Here is a 25,161-nt window from a genome sequence, read left to right as displayed (position 1 = left end):
TGAGACATGGTGGCCAGGAGTCAATCATGCTAGACGTGGAGCGACCTCTGAACCAGCACTGACGTTTCCCATGGCTACAAAGGACCCAGTTCTAGCGTCTCCCTGCTGATCCATCTTTTGAGGTGATGGAGGGAGGTGTCTGTGTTAAAGCATGAAGTCCCCTGGGCTGTGGTCCTATGGAGATGTCAGTGCAGCCAGCACAGCCCTGAGAGTGGCCGCTGTTGGTCCCACTGGTCTGTGCCTACACTGGGGCTGAGGGAACCCCAGGAGACCACGGACTCTGAGCTCTGCTCCTGTTTCTGCCCCTACAGGGCCTGCCAAAAATCGCTGCCTACTTGAAGTCCAGCCGCTTCATCAAAGTCCCTCTGTTTTTAAAGAGTGCCACATGGACTGGAAAATAAGGCTCTGAAGTGAAGTGAGAGGGGCTGATGGGTGCTCAGGCCCCCTGCTCTGCCTCAGCCTTCAGTCCTCTCCTTCCACAGCCTCCTCCTCCCTAACCTGCTGCCTCCTGTCCTCTAAGCCAGCCCCTCCCATTGAGGTCTGGCCATCCTCAGCTCTGCCCTCTTCTTCAGCCATGGCCCCCTGGGCTGCTCCTCCTGCCAATAAACAGTCCCCATCTCTGCTGTGAGCTCTCCAAACAGCCAGAGTTCGCTGCACCTGTGCCAGATGGGCTCCCCCATGAGGTCTCCCTGGTACTGGCTGTGACCCAGGAAACCCTTGAACTTCAGTCTGGACCTGTCCTCTTCCCTGGGAACCCTGACTTGGCACTGACCATGCTGGATTCTGTGGTTTTCTTTGTTCTGCTGCTATAGCAGGGCCTAGGGAAGCAACATGCTGTGTGAGTGTCTGGTCAGGCTGGATGCCCTGGTGTCTTGGTCATTTCTGTGCCCTGTGCATGTTGGTCTGCTCCTCACCTTAGGTTTCTCCCTTCCCTGGATTCCTCATTCATTCACCCTGAAGCTCCCCTGCAGCTGTGCTGTTTCTGAGAGCTGCGGGCCTGATGGGGAAGGGGCTGGCAGGCCTTGGACAGATCCCCTCTGGGACACTTCCCTGGATGCTCCCACTAACGTAGTTATTCCTCATCTGTTTTGTCAGAATGTTGCTCTCAATAAAGCATATCCCTTTACAGTGTGACTGCTGTCCTTTTTAAAGAAACAACAAAACACGGCACCTGAGTCAACACCTTGCGTGGAATCCTTGCATGTTTTCCCTGTGTTGTGTGTCCTGGTGCCTGCCTACCATAGCAGTTCAGGAAGTCTGGAAGTGTGGAAGAATCCCCTCTTGGGAGGTGGTGGCAGTCTCCTCAGCCATGAGTGGGACTTGGCACTGTGGAAATAATCAGGTGAACCAGAGGGGAGGTGGAACTGGACATTCGTTTCTGCAAATTAAAGCATTTGTTCAAAAATTCTCTTCACCTCTATCGTATGACCTCTGCCCAATACCATCTCTCCCAATTGGTTCCTGTCATCTCCCTATTTCTTACACATAATCTAAATCAATGAAAAATAAATAACGCAGGGCCTAGTGCACTGCCTCAATTGGCTAATCTTCTCCCTTCAAGTGCTGGGACACCATATGGGCACCAGTTTGTGTCCAGCTTCCTGTCCAGTCCCTTCTTAAGGCCTGGCAAAGCAGCAGAGGATGGTCTAAAGCCTTTGAAACCCCGTGCACCTGTGTGGGAGAGTGGAAGAAGCTCCTGGTTCCTGGCTTCGGATCAACTCAGCTCTGGCTGTTTGGCCACTTGGGGAGTGAACCAGCAGATGGAACATCTTTCTCTGTCTCTTATTCTCTCTGTAATTCTGACTTTCCAATAAAAATGAATAAATATTTAAAGAAAAAAGTGATAAAAAGGGAAGTAATATGGTGGTGGTGCTGGAAAAAGACGTTTGAGTTTAGACTGTGCTGTCCTAGTCCCCAGTTCTGCTTCATTGACTCCTGTGAGAATTTTTTTTGTTACTTGCCAGTATGACCTGGAGCTGAGGTGAGACAAGCTATGCCACACTGGGTCATAGCACACACCAGCACATGAAATACTTGGTGTGTATGTGTGAGGGAGGGTGAGCCCAGCAGTGAGGCAATGCTGTGCTGTCTCCCCTTGGGGGGACACTGCTCCTGCTGATGAGCAGGTGAACTGCAACTTGATGTCAACCAGGATGGGCTGAGTACAACACCCACTGACCTGCATGTAACCTGGGTTAAGGAGAGAGCCAGGCTGGGATAAGTGACTAAATCCATCAGTGCATGCATGAGTCAGAATAAGTGCAGGCTGGCTGGGCTTTGCCACAGCATTGGGTAGCAAGTGCTAGGAAAAGGGGCAAGTCCTCTCAAGCTAAATTGCAGAATCACCAGGAAGAAGCAAAAGTGGAGCTGAGAGTAAGTCTAATAGGGAAACTGTTGACACCTCTCTGATGGGTTGTAGCTCCCATAGGTGAACATGAGAACCAAGGCTGGGTGTAGACCAGTCTTGGACAGGCTGTAGCACTCACTAGCAGAACTGTGAGCTAGATAATGGGGTCAGTTGGGTTGAGCAATCCTGAAGCACCATTGAAGTGTATGAGAGACAAATGGGATGCAGGACAGACTGGACCAGTCTGCTGCACACACTGTCATGTGTAGGAACCAGGGCTGGGGGCAGTCCTGGAGGGGGTTATTGGGGGTTTCTCTGACTACACAGCTGTTTCTACTGGTATATAAGAGAACTGAGTGTGTGATGGGCAGGGTTGGGCTGTGCCATGGTACCCATTGTTTGCATATGAGATGGGGCTGGAGACAGAAACTGCAGCCACCAGTGTGTGTGTAGGATGATGTGGGCGATGAACTGAGCTGGACCCTGCATTGGCTGGCAGACACAACAATCAGGTCTGGGGCACCTGCTGGACTCAGAACTATAACCACTGTCAAAATCACAGGATCTGTGGTCTCACCACAGAGAGCATATGTTAGAACTGGGCCTGTTTGGTTGCTGAAGACTGCACAGTGGATGGTGTGACCAAATGTACATGGGATCATGACAGGTAATTGAAGCCTGCAGAGAACATCTAGTACCAAGGATGGCTGAACAAATTGGACAACTTTGGCAGCCAAGTGTTGACAGCAATTATCAAGGTGAATGGAGACTCTAAGGTGGGCTATGTCAGCCAATGGGCCTTGGAAGGATTTCCTCATCCTTGGAGCAACAAAATCAGAACTATTGAAACCACTTGAACATTTGAACACTGTCCTCAGGCCACGCTCACATGGGGGACCCTGGAATGACATTAGGTAGCTGGCCCCCTCCTATGGGTACTGATGCGATTTGGATGCTGTATGTGGCTTCTCCTCTTCTCTGCCCTCTTTCCCCAAACACATGAAGAAGAAAAAGAAAATTGGAAACAGAAGTCTCATCCAATATCCCCTACTCCTTGACCCCTTCACACCCTAATCAGTAGCCCACATGGGCATGCATCCTTCTCAACTATATAAACATCATCAAAAAGAAAAAAAATTAAAAAGGAATTTGCTTGTGTTCCCAAGAGGCAGATCAAAGGAATCTTTGTTCTCTCTTTCTGACTTTCAGTCATAAATATTCCCTGTCTTTTTGGAAGCTACTCATACGTGTAGTTCATTCTTCCATCATCCCACTTGGCAGAACTTTTGGTTTTGTTCCTGGAGCGCTTTTGTTCTTAGCTACTTTGATTTTGTTCCGTGTCTGAGACCAGGACCTGCAAGGAGCGCCTGGCACCTGAACCATGAGTTATTGGCCTCCCCTGGTACAGATGCAGATTTGTGCATTTCCTTCCTTTTCTGTTGCCTCTCACAGATGGGGGTCTAGAAGTCAGTGGAATCTAACCAACATCAAGGCCTGAGCACTCGCCAGGTCTCAGTCCCAGGTTGATGGCTGCTCACCCTAGGCCAGCTGAATGACGCACAGCACCACACAGGCTGCCTCTCCGTGTCAGAAGGGGTTGACAGCTGTTTTCTGTCACAGGAGGCATTGAAGGCCCAGTCCTTAAAGGGACTTCCTGAATAGACGAAGCTTTTCTGACAGTGTCTGTGAAAGCTGCTGTGGTTTGCAGGGCAACAGGTGCATCAGAAGGAAAAGGGAGTTGCCATAGATTTCAGAGCATAGAGATTTGTGGTCATTCCACCTTGGCCTTCTGCACATCACCTTTGTGGATTTCATATTTCATGAGAGCCTTGACATGCATGTGCATTTGGTCCCAGGCGTCTGGACACACTCTCAAACCTGAGTGACCTTGCACCTGGCTGAGGTGATGCATCTGATTTGCTTTTCTCTTGGATCACTGTTTCCTGTTTTGTTTTGTTTTGTTTTGTTTTGTTTTGTTTTGTTTTAGTTTCAGTTTTTATTTTTCAAGATACATTTGCTTAAGCTCAGGGATTTCATCTTCCACCCTTCTCATCCTCTCCCCGACTCTCTGTCACTGCTTTCCCCTATAACCATAGTATAATCTTTTAGCAACAGTCACAAGTTCATCATTCTGTTATTTAAGTGTAGCATGACATTGTAGGTGTTGTGCCCAGATTTGAGATCCCCAGAAAATCATCAGGAGTCTGAAATTGATGCCAAGGCATAAGGGCGGTTTATTCAGGCTGTTAGGTTCTCAGCCATTATTACCCCGGCCCAGTAGGGCTGGGGGAGGGGCGGCCACTAAAGCAGCAGCTGCATCCAAAAGCGGAAGAAGAGCAGAAGGGGCAGAATGGGGCAGAATGGGGCAGAAGGGGCAGAAGGAGGGCCAAGGCTGAACAGCACAGGGTTTTTATACAAAATTCCACCCAATTATACAGTCATGTTTGATCAGTTTAACTGTTAACTTTTAAAAAGAGCAAATTAGCAGGCTTGTATTGGTGGGTTTGAAGCAAGCAACTCTCAGAAAGCGCAAACTGGTGGGCTATAGGGTAGTGAGCAACTTATCTAACAAGCACACCAGGGGTCTCCTTTCTGAGGAGTGCTCTGCCTGTGTGACCTGCCAGGTGGGGCCTGGAGTTCACACAGCTCTCAGCCAAGCAAGCAAAGCAGAAAACACTTAGGTTCTTCATAGATATACACACTGGTAGAAAGTCTAGCATCCCGTTGTCAATATATATTTAACAGCTTCATTGGGAGTCCATCTTTGATTCAGAAGTAGAGATGCATACTGCAATTATGTTCATTTCATGGTATACTGGTCTCCATGATACAGCAGTGTTTTCTTTTATGTTTCCCTGCTGCTTTCATAGTCCTGTAGCTAAAACAATAATGATCATATTGTGAGGCTTGACTTTCAGGTAGAACTAGATCTTAGAATCTCAAAGCTATTGTGACACTTTTACATGTAAAAATTGTTTGTTTTTATTTATTTGAGAGAGAGAGAGAAAAACTCATCCACTGTTGCAAGCCGCATCTGTATGCACTGGCCACATGCTGTGCCTAAAATGGCGCCGGCCGGAGAAGCCACACCTTCATGCGTGGTGGAAGTCACGTAGCCTTCGCGGTACTGTGCAGGCGCCTAGCGCATGCGCAGTGAGCTGCGGCGTGGCTGGCACGTGAACACTGGGGACTGACGAATCCGGTCGCCCAGGACCCTGCGTGATCATGACGCCGACCTATCATCGGCGGAGGCGGGGCCAGTCAGCACATAAGAGCAGAAAGCCTGCCGGGGTCGCCCCTTCCTCTTCCTCATCTTTGTGCGCGCAATAAATTTTACCGCGGAAGACTTCACTCGCGTCTGCGTCTTATTGCGGGACAATAAGACACGTGGGCGCGACAACTGGTGCCCAAAACCCGGGACCTGGAGGGGGCCTCCCGTTTCGAACGGGTGGAAGTCAGAACTGCGGCCAAAAAACAGGTAAGGAGCTCTGAGAGGGAGAACTTTCGGGTGACTAGGAGCATAAATCGGAGGTATAGGAACCACCGCTTCTGGTTATAGACATGGGCGCACGGTTCTCTCTGGTGAAATTTTTGCAGAGGGTTTATGCCCTCCGTAAGGGAGCGGTCAGAGAGAGTGACAAAGCCCTTCATTCTGCCCAGGATAGTCTCTCAGAAACAGAGCGGGAGAGGAGAACCGGTTTGAAGCAAAAAATAGAGGTGAAATTGAAAGCAGTATCTTCCTCATCAAGTTCGGAGACGTCCGACGCGGAGGAAGGGTACAAGCGGGATAGGCGCTTAGAACGCAAACCCGCAGGAGACAGAGGAGGATCAGAAAAGGAGAAGAAAGAGAATGGTGGTGCTACTGCGCCGGCCACGCTCGGCCCATGGCCTCAGGGCTCTGGAGCCATTACACTAATGGCTCCTCCTGCTGTGAAGCCATCTGCCCCGCCCATGAGTTGTGGCGCCGGCTCCTCCCTCATTGATCCAGCCACACGCAGGGAACTTCAAAATATGTTCCCCGTCTTAGAAGAAGAAAGGGAAAGAGTTTACAGACAGGTAGATGCAGCATTAGTGCGAGAATTGGCCATGTCTGTAAAGCAATATGGTCTTCATGCCAATTACACTTTGTCCCTGTTAGAACGTATGGGGGGAATGAATATGACTCCCTCTGATTGGCAATTTGTGGTGAAGGCTGTTCTCCCTAATATGGGATCATATCTAAATTGGAAGGGCCTATGGCAAGAGCTTTTGGCTGAGACCGCCCGGGCAAATCAACAGCGCGGCGGTGATGCTTTGACCTGGACTTATAATATGCTTTCCGGACAAGGCCAATACTCTGATGATCAAAATAGATATCCATGGCCAGTGTATACCCAGATCTCTACTGCAGCTATAAAGGCTTGGAAGGCCCTTTCACTTAAAGGGCAAGAGAAACTGGGCATCACACAGGTTAAACAGGAGCCAGATGAGCCCTTTGCTGATTTTGTGGCATGCATAATGCAGGCCGTGGAAAGGACCTTTGGGTTCGTGGACTTCTTTTCTGGTGTGCTCTTTGCGTCAGTGCTAACCGGGGAGAAGGCCATCCATGTAATCCAACATTGCTTAGAAGCATGGGCCGCATGGGGTAAACCTGAATGTATTAAGACTGATAATGGTCCCGCCTATACTTCAGCCAAATTTCGTGATTTTTGCATGAAGATGGGCGTCAAATTAGTGACTGGCATCCCTTATAATCCACAAGGTCAGGGGATAATCGAACGTGCTCATCGCTCTATTAAGGAATTGTTACAAAAACAAAAAACCACCTGGGAATCACTTGGTCTCGCCAGTCAGAGCCCTCGGGCCACTCTAGCCCTGGCTCTCTTCACTATCAATTTTTTACAGCTGGATGAGCAAGGCCTTAGTGCTGCAGATCGTCATTCCCTTAACACGGCGCAAGAGCAATCTTGGGTCAAGTGGAAGGATGTTCTGGAGTCCAAATGGAAGGGCCCAGACCCAGTTATTAGGCAGGCTCGAGGAGCCATTTGTGTGTTTCCACAGGATGCCCCAGTTCCGGTTTGGGTTCCAGCTCGATTGACTCGTTCCTGTCCATCACCGCCTTCTGACGTTTCTGCAACCGCTGGAGTGCTTACACCAGGATCTGACTTGGGGAAGATTCATGCAGACCCGCAATCAGAAACTCCTCCTACAATCCCACAGGACAATGGTGCCCCGCCCAGTGCAAACACGGCTGATGGTGCAATTAAGGGTCTGTATGGCGTTGGTGAGGACCGTGATTGCTGAGCCATGATGAGGAGTTCTGAGTGTTTTTCCACGACCCTTACCGGTCGCCCACTCAGCCCGAGTGTTTCCTTGATTTTTTCTTCTTTGGATTTACCTTTTCTCCCTTATGATGATATTAAGGAGAAAGTGAGTAAATTTTTTATTCCCCCTACAGGACACGCTTTGCTTTCAAGCATTTCCTGAGAATTTTAGTGTCAAGGTTTATGTGTTATTCCTTTTCAAAATGTTTCAACGGCTGCTAATCTTTCTTGCCAGCTTTCTTCTTATCTTTTAGGAAATTGGACGAGAGAATTTGATACTTTACAGTCGGAGTTGAGAATCGCCATTGTCCAGATTAATTTTACACGGGTGGATCCTGTTGTTGCTGAAACCCTGGCCACTTGGATTTGGAACATCACTTCCCATATTAAGGAATGGGTGGGAGTGGTTGTCCTGATTCTGCTCTTATGTGCAGGCTGTGCCTTATGCCTTTTTTGCCTGTGTCATCTGAGACGCCGCGCTCAGCGAGATCGTGTGGCAATACATCAAGCCCTACTAGCCATGCAGTATGGTGACTCCCCCATGGTATGGTTGAGCATGCTTCAGCGGGTTTAGTTAAGAGCATGGACATCATGGCTCCTGCACCTCAGGCCATTATGGCATTGCACTGAGTTCGAGCATGATGCACCTGACTAGCCCTTGCACCTCGCAGGACTTATCCATTGCACGTGAGAGGGTAGTCACTCTTATAACTGCCTTGTCGAGACATTGCTCTTTACAACCACCGCGGTTGTAGCCCATGACGGGTAAGATAGACCCAGACAATTATCGGTCTAAGACAGGGACTACGTCAAGCCACGCAGCCTCCCTATGACGGATCATGTGCCTTGAGTCTACAACCTAAGACAGGCCCATACCAACTTATTTTTTCTATTGTATAAGAAGGGGAGAGATGTTGCAAGCCGCATCTGTATGCACTGGCCACATGCTGTGCCTAAAATGGCGCCGGCCGGAGAAGCCACACCTTCATGCGTGGTGGAAGTCACGTAGCCTTCGCGGTACTGCGCAGGCGCCTAGCGCATGCGCAGTGAGCTGCGGCGTGGCTGGCACGTGAACACTGGGGACTGACGAATCCGGTCGCCCAGGACCCTGCGTGATCATGACGCCGACCTATCATCGGCGGAGGCGGGGCCAGTCAGCACATAAGAGCAGAAAGCCTGCCGGGGTCGCCCCTTCCTCTTCCTCATCTTTGTGCGCGCAATAAATTTTACCGCAGAAGACTTCACTCACGTCTGCGTCTTATTGCGGGACAATAAGACACGTGGGCGCGACAATCCACTACTTCACTCTACACAGGTCCAAGCACTTGACCCACATGTGGACTTCTACGTGGCATCTTCCAGGCTGTACATAGGCATGAAGCTGGAGTTGGAAGTGAACAAGTTGAACCCAGACACTGATATGTGATGTCCATGACACAGTTGGCACACTAACTCCTAGAAAATGTCTACTCTATCAATGTCGATCTTTTTTAAAAATTTGATTTGTTTTAAAGATTTATTTTTCATTGAAAGGCAGATTTAAATAGAGAAGAAGAGAGAGAGATACTGAGAGAATCTTCCATCTGCTGGTTGACTCCTTAAATGACTAAAAAGAAGAGCTAAGCCAATCCAAAGCCAAGAGTCAGGAGTCCCTCTGGGCTCTGGGTCTCCCACACGAGTACAGGATCCAAGAACTTGGACCACCTTCTGCTATTTTTCCAGGCCACAAACATGGAGCTGGCTCATATGTGGAGCAGCCGGAGCACACAGAGGCACCCATATGGTTTGCCAATGCTGCGGGCAAATGCGTAGCTTGCCGAGCCACAGTGCTGGCCCAAAGTTTTTTTTTTTTTTTTTTTTTTTTTAGTGGTAGAAGGACAGGCAAAGGGAGAAACACACAGAGAGACCTTCCATCCCATGATCCATACCCCAAACAGTTGCAACAGCCAGGACTGCGCCAGGCTAAAGCTAGTTGCCAAGACCACCATGTGGGTCTACAACACTGGTGGAAGGGATCCAAGGACCTGGGTCAAATCCCTCGCCTTCCTGAGCCCTCTAACTGAAAGCTCAATTGGCTGTGGAGCAACTGGGAATAGGATCAGTGCTCTAGTGTGGGATGCTGGCAGTGAAAGTGGAGGCTTACTCAGCTGTGCCCCAATACTGGCTCCAATTGTGTTCATCCTCATGAGTGACAGAAGGGCCTCAAGCCCATTGGACCAGCCAGGAAAGGGAGATTGCAGAGAGTCAGTCATTTGCTCTTGAGCCCAGAGCTGGGTTAGACTGTGCTGGGCTCTCTAGGAACCACTGGCTTCAGTGGAGAGCAGTCAAGGGTTCTTCATAAATGGAAAGCCTCAGACCCTGGTCCAGGACTCTGTGGGAGAAGCAGGATATGCAGCAGTGTGTCTGGAGCCACAGTGGGATTGAGACTCAGTGTCAGAGTCACAGACAGTCCCCCTGTGTGATTTGTGATGTATGCCCTGCACCAAGTGAGTTCAATCCAGTGAGCACGGGGATCCCAGGGCTATCGTAGGTGTCATATTTGAGGGGTCATGTGGATCTTGCGTTGATAGAATTTGCAGGAAGTGTCTGATGACAAACATTTTTCACCCCTCCCTCTCTCGCTCCCTTTACTCCAGTGCCTCCTGTGTTGCATCAGGGATGGGGGAGAGTCCTTTATTGTCACTCGTGTGCACTGACCTTCTGGGTGGGCCCTGGTGTTGGGCATAGAAGGACATGCATGGAGGAGCCCATCCCAGAACTGAGTGTAGTTGGAGAACCACAGGCCCAGCTGATTGGACAGAGTGTGGAGCACCCCTGTGTGCTGGGGAGCACTGCCCTACCTCAGCTCCCAGGTGTTCATCTGTCACCCAGGTTTAATTTCTTGGTGACAGCAAAGCTTACTTCATTCCGGACTCGGAGAGCATCCTCCCACGAGGTCTCAGTGTACACTGTGCATCCCATCACACCCTCCATCAAAGCACATTCCTCCTCATCAGCTCTGGTTCAGGTCCCCACTGCACGGCCTTGGGAATTAAGGAAGAGCTGGCCCGACTTGGGGAGGCAGTGCGTGTGTCAGGATCTTGGGCAGAGGCAGTCCTACATCTCCTGAACTCCTTTAACTGCTATCAGGGAACTCCCAGTCCTGATGTGAAGGCTGACAGAGCCCAGCGGAGCATTTTGGGCCTGGTGCCTGGGGCCGGGCTGGAGGTGAGCTGGGTTAGGACACAGCGAGGTTTGTCTCTGGTAATAGGTACAGAAATCTGGACTTCCTGCTTTCAAGGGTAAGGATCAGGGCTCTTTCTGGAAAGCCTAGATTTGATCATCTCCCTGTACCACTTCCCCTGAAGTTTACAGCTGCTGTGAGAACACCAAGGTTGGTTTCTGAGAGGCGCTGGCATGTTCTCATCCCCTTGTCTTATTTTTTGTGTGTGGGGTGGTTGATGGTCCCTCTCCTGTGAGAAACACAAGCAACCCAGCAGAGAGAATGAGCAGACAGGGAAGGACAGGACTTCCTGTGGGAGGGGAGGGAAAGAAAGCACACAGCTCAAGGTCCCACAGTCTTGGCCAGGCTGGGCCCAGCCCTGTCCCCCAACAAAAAAATGTGAGCCTGGGGAAGCTCTTCCCTCTGTATGGCTCAGTTTCCCTCCTGAATGTGCAGGGTGGGCAGCTTTCTTTATTTTAAAAGAAAGCTTTGTTTATTTTACTTGAATGAGTTAAAGAGAAAGGAGGAGAAACACAGAGAGAAAGATTGTCCATCCACAGTTGAATCCTCAAATGGTTGCAATGGCCAGAGATGGGCTGCTGTGAAGCAAGGAGTCAGGGGCTTCTTCTGTGTCTCTCATTGGGTACAGGAGCCCATGGCCTTGGGATACCTTCTGCTGCTTTCTGAGACCAGAAGCAAGGATCAGAAATAGAATAGCTGGGACATGAGCTGGGGTCCATGTGGGATGTCAACACCACAGTCAGAGGATTAGCTTGCTCTACCAATATACCAACGCTGGGTTAATTCCCTTTCCTACCATTACTGTGTTTTATATCAATGCCTGTTCACTATCCTGCCTGTCACTGGCTGTTCCTTTTCTAAGCAGCCCACCTGAAAGGTGCTATATCACCTGGGGTGCAGGCCCTGCATCCCCAACCCTCTGAGGGACAGCCAATCAAGGATCCTGACAGTATCTGGGGTTACAAGAAAGAGGTGGGATTGATCTCAGCCATCTTGCTTTCTTTTTTTTTTTTTAAGATTTATTTTTATTATTTTTTTCATTGGAAAGGCGGATATGCAGAGAGGAGAGACAGAGAGGAAGATCTTCCGTCCGATGATTCACTCCCCAAGTGAGCCGCAACGGGCCGATACTATGCCGATCCGAAGCCAGGAGCCTCTTCCGGGTCTCCCACGCGGGTGCAGGTTCCCAAAGCCTTGGGTCGTCCTCGACTGCTTTCCCAGGCCACAGGCAGGGAGCTGGAAGGGAAGCGGGGCTGCCGGAATTAGAACCGGCGCCCATCATCTTGCTTTCTTGTGCAACTTGGTGAGAACGTGTGGTCTTGTAGGTACCCCAGAGAACAGAGGTGGCCCCTCTGTGGTACGGGGCATCTCACTCACTGCTTGGCATCACAGTATGATCCCTGTGTATGTGCAGAGACTCACATTCATTGAGCAGGAGCCTAGGTGTGGGCATCCACAGTAGGAAGCCAGGATCCTATGGCCTTCACACTGTGTAGCTCTGTCCTGTCTGCTAGGTCTCCAGGACACTCTCTCTGCTCATCGCTTAGAGGCCTTCCAGTGCCCACCCCCAGGCTACAACATCCAGAACTGAGCCAATCCAAAACAAGGAGCCAGTAGTTTCTTCTGGGTTTCCCATTCGATTGCAGGGTTTAAAGATGTTGGGCCATCATCTACTGATTCAACAGGCCACAAGCATGGAGCTGGATGGGAAGTGGCATTGCTCAGATACAAACTAGCACTCATATGGTTTCCTAAGGCATGCAAGGTGAAGACTTTAGCCACTAGGTTACTGTGTCTGGCCATAGTCATGGCTTTGCTAATGTCCAGTCCTTATCCTGGTATCCACTCTGGTTATGGGTCTGTAGGACTGAGTCCTGCCCTGCTCACTCCCTTCTGAGATTGAGCATTTCAGGTGAAAAGATTGAGAGCACCTTAAATGCAGCCCCTTATTTTTAGAAGCATTAGAAACAGCCACTCTGAGATTTCTCCTTTAAACCTGAGTGGAGATCCACAGACTGCTCTTGACTTTTGCACAGCCTTGTGACAACATTGTAGCTCAGCCTCCTCCACCCTGACTTGTCATTTCTTCACTCCTCGTTTCCTCACCCGAGTTGCATCCAATCTCCTCCTTTCTTTCCTGATCTGCAGCCAGAAACCCACAGAAATGGCCCGTGGAGCTAGACTCTCCCCATCTCCTTCTTGCAGCAGTCTCCTTGGCTGGCTGGTCTCCAGGATGTGGGTCTCCTGCTCTGCTTCCTGCTGGCCAGAACACTGAAGGCAGTGTTTGTCCATGGCACATTTTCAGCCATTCAAAATGAGCACTGCTGGTGTTTGGGACCTCATCATATTAGCTGTGAGGCTGTGCTGTGCATGCCAGGGTGTCTAGCAGCACACCCAGCCTATGCCAACTAGATGCTGACAGCACTGTGTGGGAGAATTCATGTGGAGGCCCAGTGTGTTCCCTGAGTCTGGACACAGGCAGGGCCTTGATTGGGAAGTATGGACCACCCTGAATAGGTGGGAGACATTGAGAACAGAGACTAGGCTCCGCCCGCCCCTTGGTATTATGTCTGAGCTCCCCCCTCCCTCGTTGACATCCTGGACCTAAGCAAGTGTTAGCTAGTTTCCAGAACCTGCTTTTCTGCAGTGCAGCAACCTTGCCCTCTAACTTTCAAACCCACTTTTTTGTTAATGATCTGCTCATCTCTTCACATATCCATTTTTTACATAAAATAAAAGCATGGGAAATTTGGGGCCAGCTTTGTGGCATAGTATGCTAAGCTTTTGTTTACGCTGTCAGCATTCCGTATGGGTGCTGGTTTAAGTCCTAGACACACCACTTCCAATGCAGCTCCCTGCTAAAGTTCCTGGGAAAGCAGCAGAGGATGGCACAAGTGCTTGGGCCTCTGCACCCATATTAGTGACCTGGAAGAAGCTCCAGGCTCCTGACTTGAATTGGACCAGCTCTGGCTATTGTAGCCATTCAGGGAATGAATTAGTCAATGGATAGAAGACGTCTGTCTCTTTCTGCAACTCTGCCTTTGACATGAAAGTAAATAAATCTTAAAAATAAGAAAAGAATATTGGGTCCAGTGTGATAGCATAATGGTTAATGTCCTTGCCTTGAACGTGCCGGGATCATATATGGGCACTGGTTCTAATCCTGGCAGCTCCACTTCCCATTCAGCTCCCTGTTTGTGGTCTGGGAAAGCAGTTGAGGACGACCCATGGCCTTGTGACCCTGCTCCCATGTGGGAGACCCGGAAAGAAGTTCCTGGATCCTGGCTTCAGATTGGCATAGCATCGGCCGTTGCGCTCACTTGGGGAGTGAACCATCGGACAGAAGATCTTCCTCTCCTTACATCTGCCTTTCCAATAAAATAAATAAATCTTTCAAAAAATATAAAGGAAAATCAACCTCAGGCCCATTTATTCAGTTTCTCTCGGTTTTGAAACAGGCTCTGTCATCAGACATGAAAGTTGGCAGGTAGAGCATCTTTCTTGTGCAGGTTGGACCACGGGGCACAGGTCACAGGGACTTCAAAGGCCCTGGTGCCACCCTCTGCTACCCTAGAACACATGCATCAGCAACAAAAGCCAGGCTCTGATCCAGGACCAGACAGCTCAGGGTCTGCTCACAGCACATCCTGGGGAGTCTCCAGGCTCTTCTCTGGTTGCAGTGCGTGGCCACGGCCAATGGTGGGACAGGGCTGTGGTCGCTCTTACAGCATATTCTACATTCTCTCTGTGACCACTGCACTCAGGTGCTGGTTTTGGTCTGACCCAGTGCTGGCTGTTGAGGTCATCTAGAAAGTGAACCAGCAGATGGAAAATCTCTTTGGCTCTCCCTCCTCTCTATGACTTTCAGAATAAAAAAATAAATCTTAAATAAAATAAATAAATAAAGTTGTGGGTGGTACAGTGACTCAACAGGCTAATCTTCCACCAATGCCACTAGCATCGCGTATGGGCACCAGTTCTTCTCCTGGCTATTCCACTTCCAATCCAGCTCCCTGCTTATGAACTGGAAGCAGTGGAGAATGGCTGAAACCTTGGTTCCCTACAGCCATGTGGGAGACCCAGAAGAAACTCCTGCCTCTTGGCTTCAGACAGACCCAACAACAGCCTTTGTAGCCAGTTGCAGAGTGAACCAGAGTGGAAGACCTCTCTCTGTAAATCTGCCTCTCAATGTTAAAAATAAATATATAACACATTAAAAAAAAAAACTTCCTAATCATGCAAAAGCATGAATAGGCAGTGCACATGATCCTAGCTACTGGACCAAAAGGCTCAATCACCCATCTTCAAGGAAACCACGGAAACCACCCTCCAACCCTCCGCTTTGAGAGTCTTCCCTTCTCCGTGGGCTTGGATTTATGAGATCTAGAGGAGCTTTTGGCCTCAGGAGCTGAATTAAAATCCTGTAATAGGAGTTCGCTTTTTGACCTGGCTTTAGTGGCCCGAGCCTCTCAGAGCTCTTGAGAACCCAGGAGCCGAGATAGGGAGGCTGGCCGAGACAGGGAGGCTGAGCGGTGTCAGGAGAGGAAGGGAGGGAGAGAGGAGAGCTGTGCTCTTTCACAGTCTTGCTTTGTCTGTATTGTGCACTGCCAAGTTTGTGGACTCAGAAGACACTGGATTGGGGAGGAGAGCTGTTGGCCAGGGTTAGAGTGTGGGGGTGACCAGAATTCAATCTTAATCCTAAACAGCCTGTTGGGGCAGAAGTAAGTCTTGCAGGCCTCTGGTTGGTGGGTCTTGGGGGTGTGGTAGAGCAGGATTGGCCCAATGGATGGCACTGCAACCAGGCCCTACCCCCTTTGCTCTGGGCACCCAGAGAATCCAGGCCTGTTTTTGCTGATGCTTGTAATCTGAGTGTGCATTCACAGCTCATGTCCATGACATGGAGTTCATGTTCATCAGGGTTCCTGACTCATGTGCGGTGACAGGGGACTTCCTCCTCAGTGGTGGTGGTCGTGGGGCTGGGACCAGCTAGGCGGCTGTGGAATGGGGAGAGAACTCTATAACCCACTGCCTTTGGAAGCCTCTGCCTGATGTTCTCCAGAGCTCCCCGAGTGGATTCCTCTGTGTTGTGTTTCCTCTCTCTATTTGTTCCTCTCTGCATTTCTTGTGGAGTGTTTTTCTCACTTAAAGGAGACAAACTCATGCTGGTAAGATCTCTCCATCTCTGATGCTTCCCCCACAGTGTCTCTCCCAGCTTGTTCAGCTTATAATCTGCTTCAGGAATAGATACATTCCAGCTACGAGGAAAAGAAATTCACCATGCAGGGCTGTAGCGTACCTGATTGTTCAGACCCATTGCATGCCTACTGAAATGGAGTCACGTAAGGGTGTCTATCTGTTGCTCACCTGTGCAGGCCTCCATTACCTGGGAAAGATCTGGAGGGTACAACGTAGTTTTTCAAGGCATAGTGCTGGGCACCTGTTATTAGTAATTGATTTGATTGCTTCCTTAAGGTTTTTGCACTACTTTGTGTAAGCCTTTGGCATGTAGGATCCAGAACCCTTACAATTATTCTGTTCCCCAACCTTGAATTTGAGATGAGGGTTTGAGGTCCTAGATGACCTGCCTTGGAAGGGTTCACTGGGAGGGTCCCAGGGAGAGGAGGTATATTGGCCTTTTTTTTTTTTTTTTTTTTGGTCTTCCCTATAGCTCCTGATTGTAACCAAAGCTAGTGGCTGAGAAATTCAAGTTGGGTCTGGAATTTCCTAACATACATACAGGGGATGGATTATTGGAGAGGGTAGGTGCAAGATGTCTCCACAGCACAGAACCATGGCCTGTGCTCAACCCCTGTCACCCATAGTTCCGTACAAAGCTGTTCTGTGATGGTTTGTGTCAAAGCTCACTCTTTCCTTGTACAGAGTATGTCTCTAGTGCTTACCTGGGCTATGGCCAGAGAAGGTGCTAGGTTCCCTGGCTTAGGGCAGGGGGTGTTCGGTGCCTGGGAGCCCAGCTGACTTCCTTCCTCATCCCACCTGCCCTATGACTGACAAGATTCACAAGTTCACTGAGAGCAATGCCATCCTGTGCTGCCTCGCCCACAAGCACAACCTGTGTGAGTGGGGCTGTCTGCAGCATGCAAGAAAGGACTTTGGGTGAAATTCTGGGTGTTAATATCTGTTGTAGGTGTTGCGGAGGGGGTGGGTGGAGATGGAAAAGAAGATTCAGGTGGACATTTGGGAATCGGGTAACAAACATAAAATTTTGACTGCAGTATACTATAGCCTCCAGTTCAAGATCAGATGTGGGGAGCCATGCAGTTGGGTCAGATGGCACGGGTGTGTGATGAGCACTGCTCCTCAGTTAGCAAGGCTACGAGGAGTTTCTAGCAGCGAGGCAAGGCCCGGCAGAATGTCTCTGGTCACCTCATTGCTGCCTCACCCATTGTATGGAACTCAATCACCTCTCTGATGTTTCATAGAATTCTTCTGAGGGTGTTGTTGTTGTTTTTCTGCTAATGTGAAGTGATTCCTGTAACTGGTATGACACCTCAAATTGATCAATCATGTTATAATAAAAACACCTTTAGTAACAGTAAGGCTATGACACACAGTTAAAAGTATACAATAGCATAATTGAGCCCACTATGTTTCCAAACATCCTGTTATGTGCCCACTTTTGTCCTAAAGTTTGCCCTAGTGTAAGTAATGTTTTCCTTAAGAAATGGCTTGATAATATCTTGCAACAGATGGCAATCATGGAAGTACAAAGAGTTTGTTTACCATGCACCTCGAACTGTTACAACACATGATATGACGCATTTTAGTTTCTTACCACAGAAAGCAAAAGTATATGGGGCATCTTTTATAAGGAAGTAAATGTGAACCCCCTCAAAATGGTTTAAAATCTTTATCTTATATTGGCACTTATATTTAGGGAAAGAAAGCAGTTTATATAGATGAAAGAAAGTTTCTTGTAAAGGCCCTCTGTTTGTAGATTGGCTGAGCTGCCTTGATCCCTTTCACTGCCCTTTAACAAAAGGATGAAAAACAATTGAATCAGCACTAGGTGAAGGTGACGGGAATTAATGCATGATTTGATTATAAGAATTAGCAAAGAATCTGTTATATACTTTTATAAAATCCTTTCGTTTATGATCTTTTAATTCTGTACTCTTAATATTTTAGGCAATTTTGATTGTGTTTAGTAAAAATTGATTTTGCGTATAAGTAAACTACTTGTCACCATGTAACCACATGCGCTGCCAACCGTGGAGTTCCTGGCTTCAGCCAGGTGACTGCAGGTTTCAATGAGTAATGGTTTGTTGAAAATATTTTCCTGGGCCCGGCGCGGTGGCGCAAGTGGTTAAAGGTCCTCGCCTTGCACGCCCGGGAACCCATATGGGCGCCGGTTCTAATCCCAGCAGCCCCGCTTCCCTTCCAGCTCCCTGCCTGTGGCCCGGGAGAGCAGTCGAGGATGGCCCAAAGCTTTGGGAACCTGCACCCGCGTGGGAGACCCGGAAGAGGCTCCTGGCTTCGGATTGGCATAGTATCGGCCCATTGCGCTCACTTGGGGAGTGAATCATCGGACAGAAGATCTTCCTCTCTGTCTCTCCTCTCTGTATATCCGCCTTTCCAATGAAAAAATAATAAAAATAAATCTTAAAAAAAAATATTTTCCTTAGGATTGTTTTTTGTATTCTCTTAACCATGAAGTAAAAATGAAACAATTGGATATGGTGCAAAAGCTTGTGATGATTTGTGTATAAATAAAGAAGGCAACTTTTCTGAGTTGTCCACTATGAGCATCAAGCCATAGTGGTCTGTGTCTTATCTCTTCCTATCATCTCGCCGATCCACGCATCCTTTGCAAGCTCTCAGTCAGCTGGAGCTCGTCTCTGACAATCAGAGATGTTGGATAGAGACCAGCATTAAGTAATAATAATAATAATAATAATAACAATATCAAGAACGAATAGAGAAGGATAGATGTTGTGACTCAGAGGGTTAAGCCCAACTTCAGACATCTGCATTACGCATCAGAATGTCTGGGATCAAATAGGACAGAATAGAAATAAATACACACATAGTCAACTGATTTTTGACAAGGGTCTGAGAACACATAGAGGGAAAAGAGAAACCTGCTCAATACATGGTGTTAGAAAAACAGGATATCCAATTAGAGAAGAATCACAGAAACCCCACCTGTCACTCACTGTCGACAAAGCCAAATGAAATTGCTGACAGATACTGTAACAGTGCAAGAAGAAAACAAGGGAGATGTTCCACGAGAGTGCTGTGAACAATGGGTTTGGTTTTGTTCGTTTTGCTTTGTGTGAATAAAAAATTCAAAAGCACAGGTAACCAAATAAACACAGGAAAATGGGTTTTATCAAGTCCAAAGGGTTTTGCACAAAAAAAAGCAGCCACATAAGAAAACAATTAACAGAATGGGAGAGAAATATTTGCACACTATGCATCCACCAAAGGATTAATATGCAGCATATATAAAAATCTTAAAAAACTGCTTAGTAGCAGAAAATCTGATTAAACAAAGAAAAAAGACATGAACAGACATTTCCGAAGAAAAGACAAACACATGACCAACAGAGATATGAAAAATGCTCCTTGACACCAATCATGAGGTGTGACGGACCAGCTCGGCCAGGAGCAAGCAGTCCGACAGGAACAGGACACCGGGAACGGTGGGCAAGGATTCAGCGAGTGACAGACACAACAACTCAAGGCAGCTGTATCTGAGTGTCTTTTGCAAAAGCAATACATCAACTTATACACAATAAAATAATGCAAAGGGACATTTTCTTTGTTTATTCATGTGGTTACATTTTTGCAATTATTCCAGGGAGGTAAGCAGGTCTGTTGAGAAAAGATTGTCCTCTAATAGCCTGGTGACAGACTGCGGTTGCTATTTCTTGTGGACACAGTTTGGCACCAGCTGCAGTTTTAATCATTAAGTGGTTAGCTCTCATTGTGTTTTGTGCCTTACATTGGTTTTAATATTAACCTGTCTATTTTTCTTAGTTTTTCTTCCTGTATGGCTTTTTAAGCCATACTATAATATTCTTTTTAGGATTCCTCAAAAATAGTCCCAAGTAGGTTTATTAAAGCTAGTGACCTGATAGTTTTGATCCCATACTGCTTGCAATCCTTGTCCAGTCTCCTGTCAGAAGGCTTCATAGAACTATAAAGGAATATTGAGCTCTTGCTGCACATAAATAGCATTATTCCAGCCATAAAGATAAGAGCAAAGAAAGTGCAGCCAGGAATGCCAAGACCACTGGAGACGCAGCTGAATCCAGGCGGCATCCTTCCCTGAAGCTTCCGCCTCGGCCTGGTGATTTCTCACGCAGGCTCCACTGGAGGTGGCGTGACAATGAGGGAAATGCAAATCAAAGCCACCAGGAAATACCACCTCATCCCATGGTGTGTCTGTTACCAAGGGGGAAAATGCTCCTATGGATATGGAGAAAAGGGGACCCTTCCATACTGTTGCTGGGAATGTAAACCACTACAGTCATATATGGAGAATCATATGACATTTCCTAAAATAAATAAATAAATAAATAAATAAATAAATAAATAAAAGAACTACAATGGGATTCATTAATCCTAACCTGAACCAAAGGAGGCAAAATGAGTATGTCGAAGACAAGCTCTCCCTCTGTTGTTTATTTACAATAGTCAAGATAAGGAATCAACCCTGTGTCAATCAATGAATGAATGGGAAAAGAGAATGTGCCACACACACACATCATGGCATGCTCTTCAGTCATAATAAACAGTTGAAATAATTGCGGCACTTGTGGAAACACGGGTGAACCTGAAGTATATTATGATAAGCAAGCTAAGGCAGGCAAAAAGATAAACACACTATGAACTCACTCATTTTTTAACTTCCTTGTTTTTTGTTTTTTGTGTGTTTTGCTGTTTTGTTTTGTTTTTGCAGTATTGCAGACCTTGGAAAAATTAAAAACCAAAACAAACAATCAAAACCCCCCACCCAAAAAAAAAAAACGGGAACAAAGCTGCTCTGTTTTCAGTTAAGTTTTTCACGTTGGCTTTCTCCTCCCTCTCCCTTCCTCTGCCGGCCCCCTCCTTCTAAGTCAGTCTGCTCCTGCAGGCTGTGTCTGAGAGAAAAACCACAAACACCACATTCTCTAAGATGACTCTCCGTGTCTGGATTTGGGCTCATAGTGACAGTGATTTATAAGCGTCCTCGGCTGTAGTGTGCGCACTGGGTGACACCTTTAGGCTATACCTGTTTGTGGTCCATGATAATCGTTAGAACACACTCCTTTTTTGAAAATATCCCATGATTCAAATGGGCCAAATGTGATTGTGTGTGATTTTCCTTTTTTATGCATTACTTTTACTTCATTCACAAGTTATATATACATAGATATGTATTTACTTATTTCAAGAGTCCTTTTCAGTTCTTCCTTTTTATTTGAAAGGCAGAAAAGGAGAGAGAGATCTTATTCACTGGTACACACCTAAAATATCTGCATAAAGAGTACATGAAGGGTACAGAAGACAAACCTGAGCAACTGACTATGGTGTTACTTATGAGATGTGTGATCCAGCTCCCTGCATTGTGCCTGGGAAAGCAGCGGGAGATGGCTCAAGTGCTTGGGCCCCTGCAGTCACGTGGGAAAGCCAGTTGGAGTTCTCAGCTCCTGGCTTCTGCCTGCTCCAACCCTGGCTGTTGTGCCACTTGGGGAGTATACCAGCAGATGAAAGATCTCTGCTTTACTCTGACTTTCAAATAAAAATGAAAAACAAAAAAGCATGAGAAAAAATAAAGTAGGATTTCAGAAAAGTAGAATAGAAGCAAGGTTCAGGTTTAAAAATTATGGAAACAAAGAAATAGTACAGACATTAAAAATATATCAACCTTCACCAACATGCTTGCTGAACAGGAAACTAATTTAATGAAATTGTTATCTAAATTGATAAGAATTTTAGTCCGAAACAAAAACTAAATAGGAAATGATAAGCAAGTAAAAGTAAGGATGAGAAAGAGGACTCAAAAATTAGCACAAGAGCAAGAGTTGGGTCCAACAGCTAAGATGACTATTGGGAGACCCACATCCAACAACAGTGTGTACGGGTTTGGTTTCCAGCTCCTGTTCTGGATTCCATTTTCCAGCCAATGAGACTCCGAGGAGCAGCAGAAAATGGGTCAAGTAATTGCAGCCCTGTCACCAATGTGGAAGATTTGGATGAAGTTCTTGCTCCTGGTTTTGCCCTCTGCCTAGCCTAAACCAGGGAATTGCAAGCACTTGCCAAGCAAATACACACATGGGATCTCTCTCCCTCTCTCTCTCTCTCTCTCTCTCTCTCTTTAATCACACTCTGGCCCTGCATGTGCTCAGCCTCTGGAAACCTCTGGGACTAGGAGCTAACTTGGATCTTCCTATTTGTTACAGATAGGGATCAATGCCAAACTGCAGGCCTCCAGATCTCCTGGAAAAAGGAAAAAGACCGGTTCTCAGCCAGGTCATGTCCCTGCCAGCCCAGAGCACTGCCCTGAAGTCACAGCTCATTCCCACTGAGATCACCTCCCCAGCAAGAGGCTCATGATGCTGGATTACTGGGCATTTGCATGAGAAGCAAGGGATCCACCTCAGGGCAGGGCAGGTGCTGTGTAGCTGGGGCTGTTCTAGGATCCAGTTTCTGGGAGCTGCAGTGTGTGTGCCTGTGTCATCATGTGCCACTGTGTGCTAATGTGTGTGAGTGCCGGTATGTGTTTGTGAGAGAGGGGGGTGTTAGGTTTTTGGGTGCTGCCTCACCTGGAGCAGATAAGGACAGCATCAGAGTCACTCTGTCACCGAACTCAGGCACAACTCTGCAAGCTGGCTCACACTGCTGGCTGGCCTGCTGCTCTCCAACTATGAGGAAGAGATGCACGATGGGGTCCTTTCCTGCTCAGACTTTGGCTCAGCTGATGCTGATTGACAGGGAGTTACCCAGGGAGGCCTCCCATTGCTCACCTGTGCAGGCCTCCTTAGCTGCAGCTGAGCCTGCCCTTCCCTGGCCCCTGAAGGTGCAGTGTGGCCTTCCAAGGCAGGGGCCTGGGAGGGGGTACTGGGAACCCACGTTTCAATATTGTGTTCTTCCCTATACCTTTAGTAAGCTTTTGGCATGAAAAGTCCAGAGCCCTTAAAATTATTCTTTTCCCAGACCTTGAATGTGAGAATGAAGAGTTCAGATCCCACATGACCTGCCTCAGTGTCTTGCCCCTGACTCCCTGGGAAGGTCCCAGGGAAAGTCTGCACACGGGGGAGGTTTTGTTTCACTTGATCTTCTCCACAGCTCCCGACTATGACCAAAGCCAGTGGCTGAATGAGAAATTCAAGCTGGGCCTGGACTTCCGAAACGCACATGCAGAGGATGGGGTGTTGGAGGGAGCAGGGTCATGAATGATGTCTCTGCCTCCACATCCTTCCCATGGTTAGAGGGTTCAGCATCAGGACCTTGTGCTCAGTCAATATCATTTCTGGCTGTCTGTGCTGCCTTTCATGAGGTTGTGTGTCCCAATTCACTCATCCTTGTACATCACGTTTATCCAGGCCTGCCATGGGCCAGGCACAGAGGGTGCCAGGTCTCCTGTGTGCCCTTGCTCAGAGAAAGGGGTGCTGGGCATGGGGCTGTGGCTGTGGCCATCCATGGACTTGGCTGGGGTGGGATGTTTAGGTCTCTGTTGTATGGGCTGCACATAGGGACACAGAACAGAAGATCCAGGTGTGCAATTTTAAAAAAAATTATTTTTATTGAAAAGGCAGATATAGGGAGATACAGGGAGAAAGATCTGTTGGTTTACTCCTCAAGTGGCCACAATGGCCAGAGCTGAGCTAATCCAAAGTCAAGAGCCAGAACTTTCCTCCATGTCTGCTACATGGGTGCAGGATCCCAAGGCTTTGGGGGCATTTTCTGCTGCTCTCCCAGACCATAGGCAGGGAGCTGGATGGGAAGTGGAAGCTTCAGGGACTCTTCATCCCTGTATGACACCTGAAATAAGCTCAAAGCTAAGCTTAAGACTTTGCAGCTCAGGCCGTGCAGCCATTTGGGGAGTGAACCAGCAGGTAGACCAGTTCTCTGCTCTCTACATTTTGTAACTCTGCCTTCCAAATAAAAAATAAACAAATCTTAATAAAAAGAAAAGAAAGAAGAGAAAAGAAAAGGGAAAAAAGAAAAGAAAAGAAAAGAAAAGAAAAGAAAAGAAAAGAAAAGAAAAGAAAAGAAAAGAAAAGAAAAGAAAAGAAAAGAAAAGAAAAATAACTGAAGGCCCAGCCAATGGGGGAAGGGGCAAGGAGAGCAGGGAGAGAAGGCACATGTGGTACAGTCTGGATATGGGGGACATAATGAGCTCCCCTCATTGCTACTTGTCTGTCACCCAGGACCAATGTGTCTGATAAAAGCCTAGTTTGTCACCATCTGGGCTTTAGTTTGAGGCTTTGGTCCTGGGTTTTCAGTCTAGAGACTTTCCTATCGTTCTCAACTCCTTCTCAGCTCTGGCTCAAGTCCTGACTTGGAGATTTAAGAAGAGCCAGCCCCACTGTGGGAGAGAGAGGAGCTGGGGATTGCTATCCTGAGGCTGTAGGGGCAGGTGGCCCTGGGTCTCTTGGAATCCTTTGTCCACAACCTGGACCCTCTCTCTCCTGCTCAGAAGCTGCACAAAGCACAGTTGAGTGTTGTCCAGCCTGGGGGCTGGGAGCTGGGCTGGAGGGGAGATAGGTTAGAGACAGTGAGATGGGGCTCAGGCACCAGGTGCAGAAGGTAGCGCTTCCTGCTCTCAGGGGGACTAATTAGGACCTAGCTGGCCCTCCTTGCCTGTCTCACCTCATGGTGTCTGAGTTCATTCGGTTTTTCAGAGTCACTGTGTTATGGGCACACACACAGGTAGTTAGGGGAGGTGCTAAGATCTGGCAGCTCAGCTGAACCCTTTGAAGGTATAGGGGTCTGTGATGGACAGCCCCTGCCAAACCGCCGAGGACTGCTGGACCACGGAGGTCCTTGATGGGCATCTCTGGACATGCAGGTTTCAAAGGCCACAGCGTGAGATGTAGCAATGGAAGGGGAACAGATGTGAAGCAGAGTTGTAAGGCAATCAGAGCAGGACAGAGAGGAGAGACAAATTCCTGGCCAGAGAAGTTTATTTATTTTTTTAAATTAAATGTATTTATTTTTAAATGTCTGCTACATAGGTGAGGAGGCCGCAGACCCATGCAGATCTCTGGGTAGGATGTTACTTGTGTAGCCTCGATTGTTCTGAGATGGTGTTGGCTTCTCGCCTCCAGGTGTGAGAA

The 25,161-nt window shown here is 47.9% G+C and overlaps 1 protein-coding gene across 6 annotated transcripts in view; it reads left to right on the top strand.

Moving 5' to 3' along the window:
* LOC121168477 (glutathione S-transferase Mu 1-like) overlaps nucleotides 1-25,161 on the top strand; it is a 135,940-nt gene that overhangs the window by 3,941 nt on the left and 106,838 nt on the right. For 5 of the 6 annotated variants that reach the window (XM_040998654.1, XM_040998653.1, XM_040998651.1 and 2 more), the window contains one exon: nucleotides 312-417. The exons of the other annotated variant lie outside the window; for it this stretch is intronic. In XM_040998654.1, the coding sequence (XP_040854588.1) occupies nucleotides 312-401 (90 nt within the window). In that variant the 3' untranslated portion in view covers nucleotides 402-417. Of the gene's footprint in view, nucleotides 1-311; nucleotides 418-25,161 lie in introns of those variants that run through there. 6 annotated transcript variants of the gene reach the window in all.

Source organism: Ochotona curzoniae, unplaced genomic scaffold (assembly GCF_017591425.1).
Source record: "Ochotona curzoniae isolate NIBS_2020 unplaced genomic scaffold, NIBS_Ocur_1.0 scaffold_1037, whole genome shotgun sequence".
Classification (NCBI taxonomy): Eukaryota; Metazoa; Chordata; class Mammalia; order Lagomorpha; family Ochotonidae; genus Ochotona; species Ochotona curzoniae.
The sequence above is the reverse complement of the archived record's forward strand: the minus strand, read 5'-3'. Positions and strand labels throughout refer to the sequence as shown.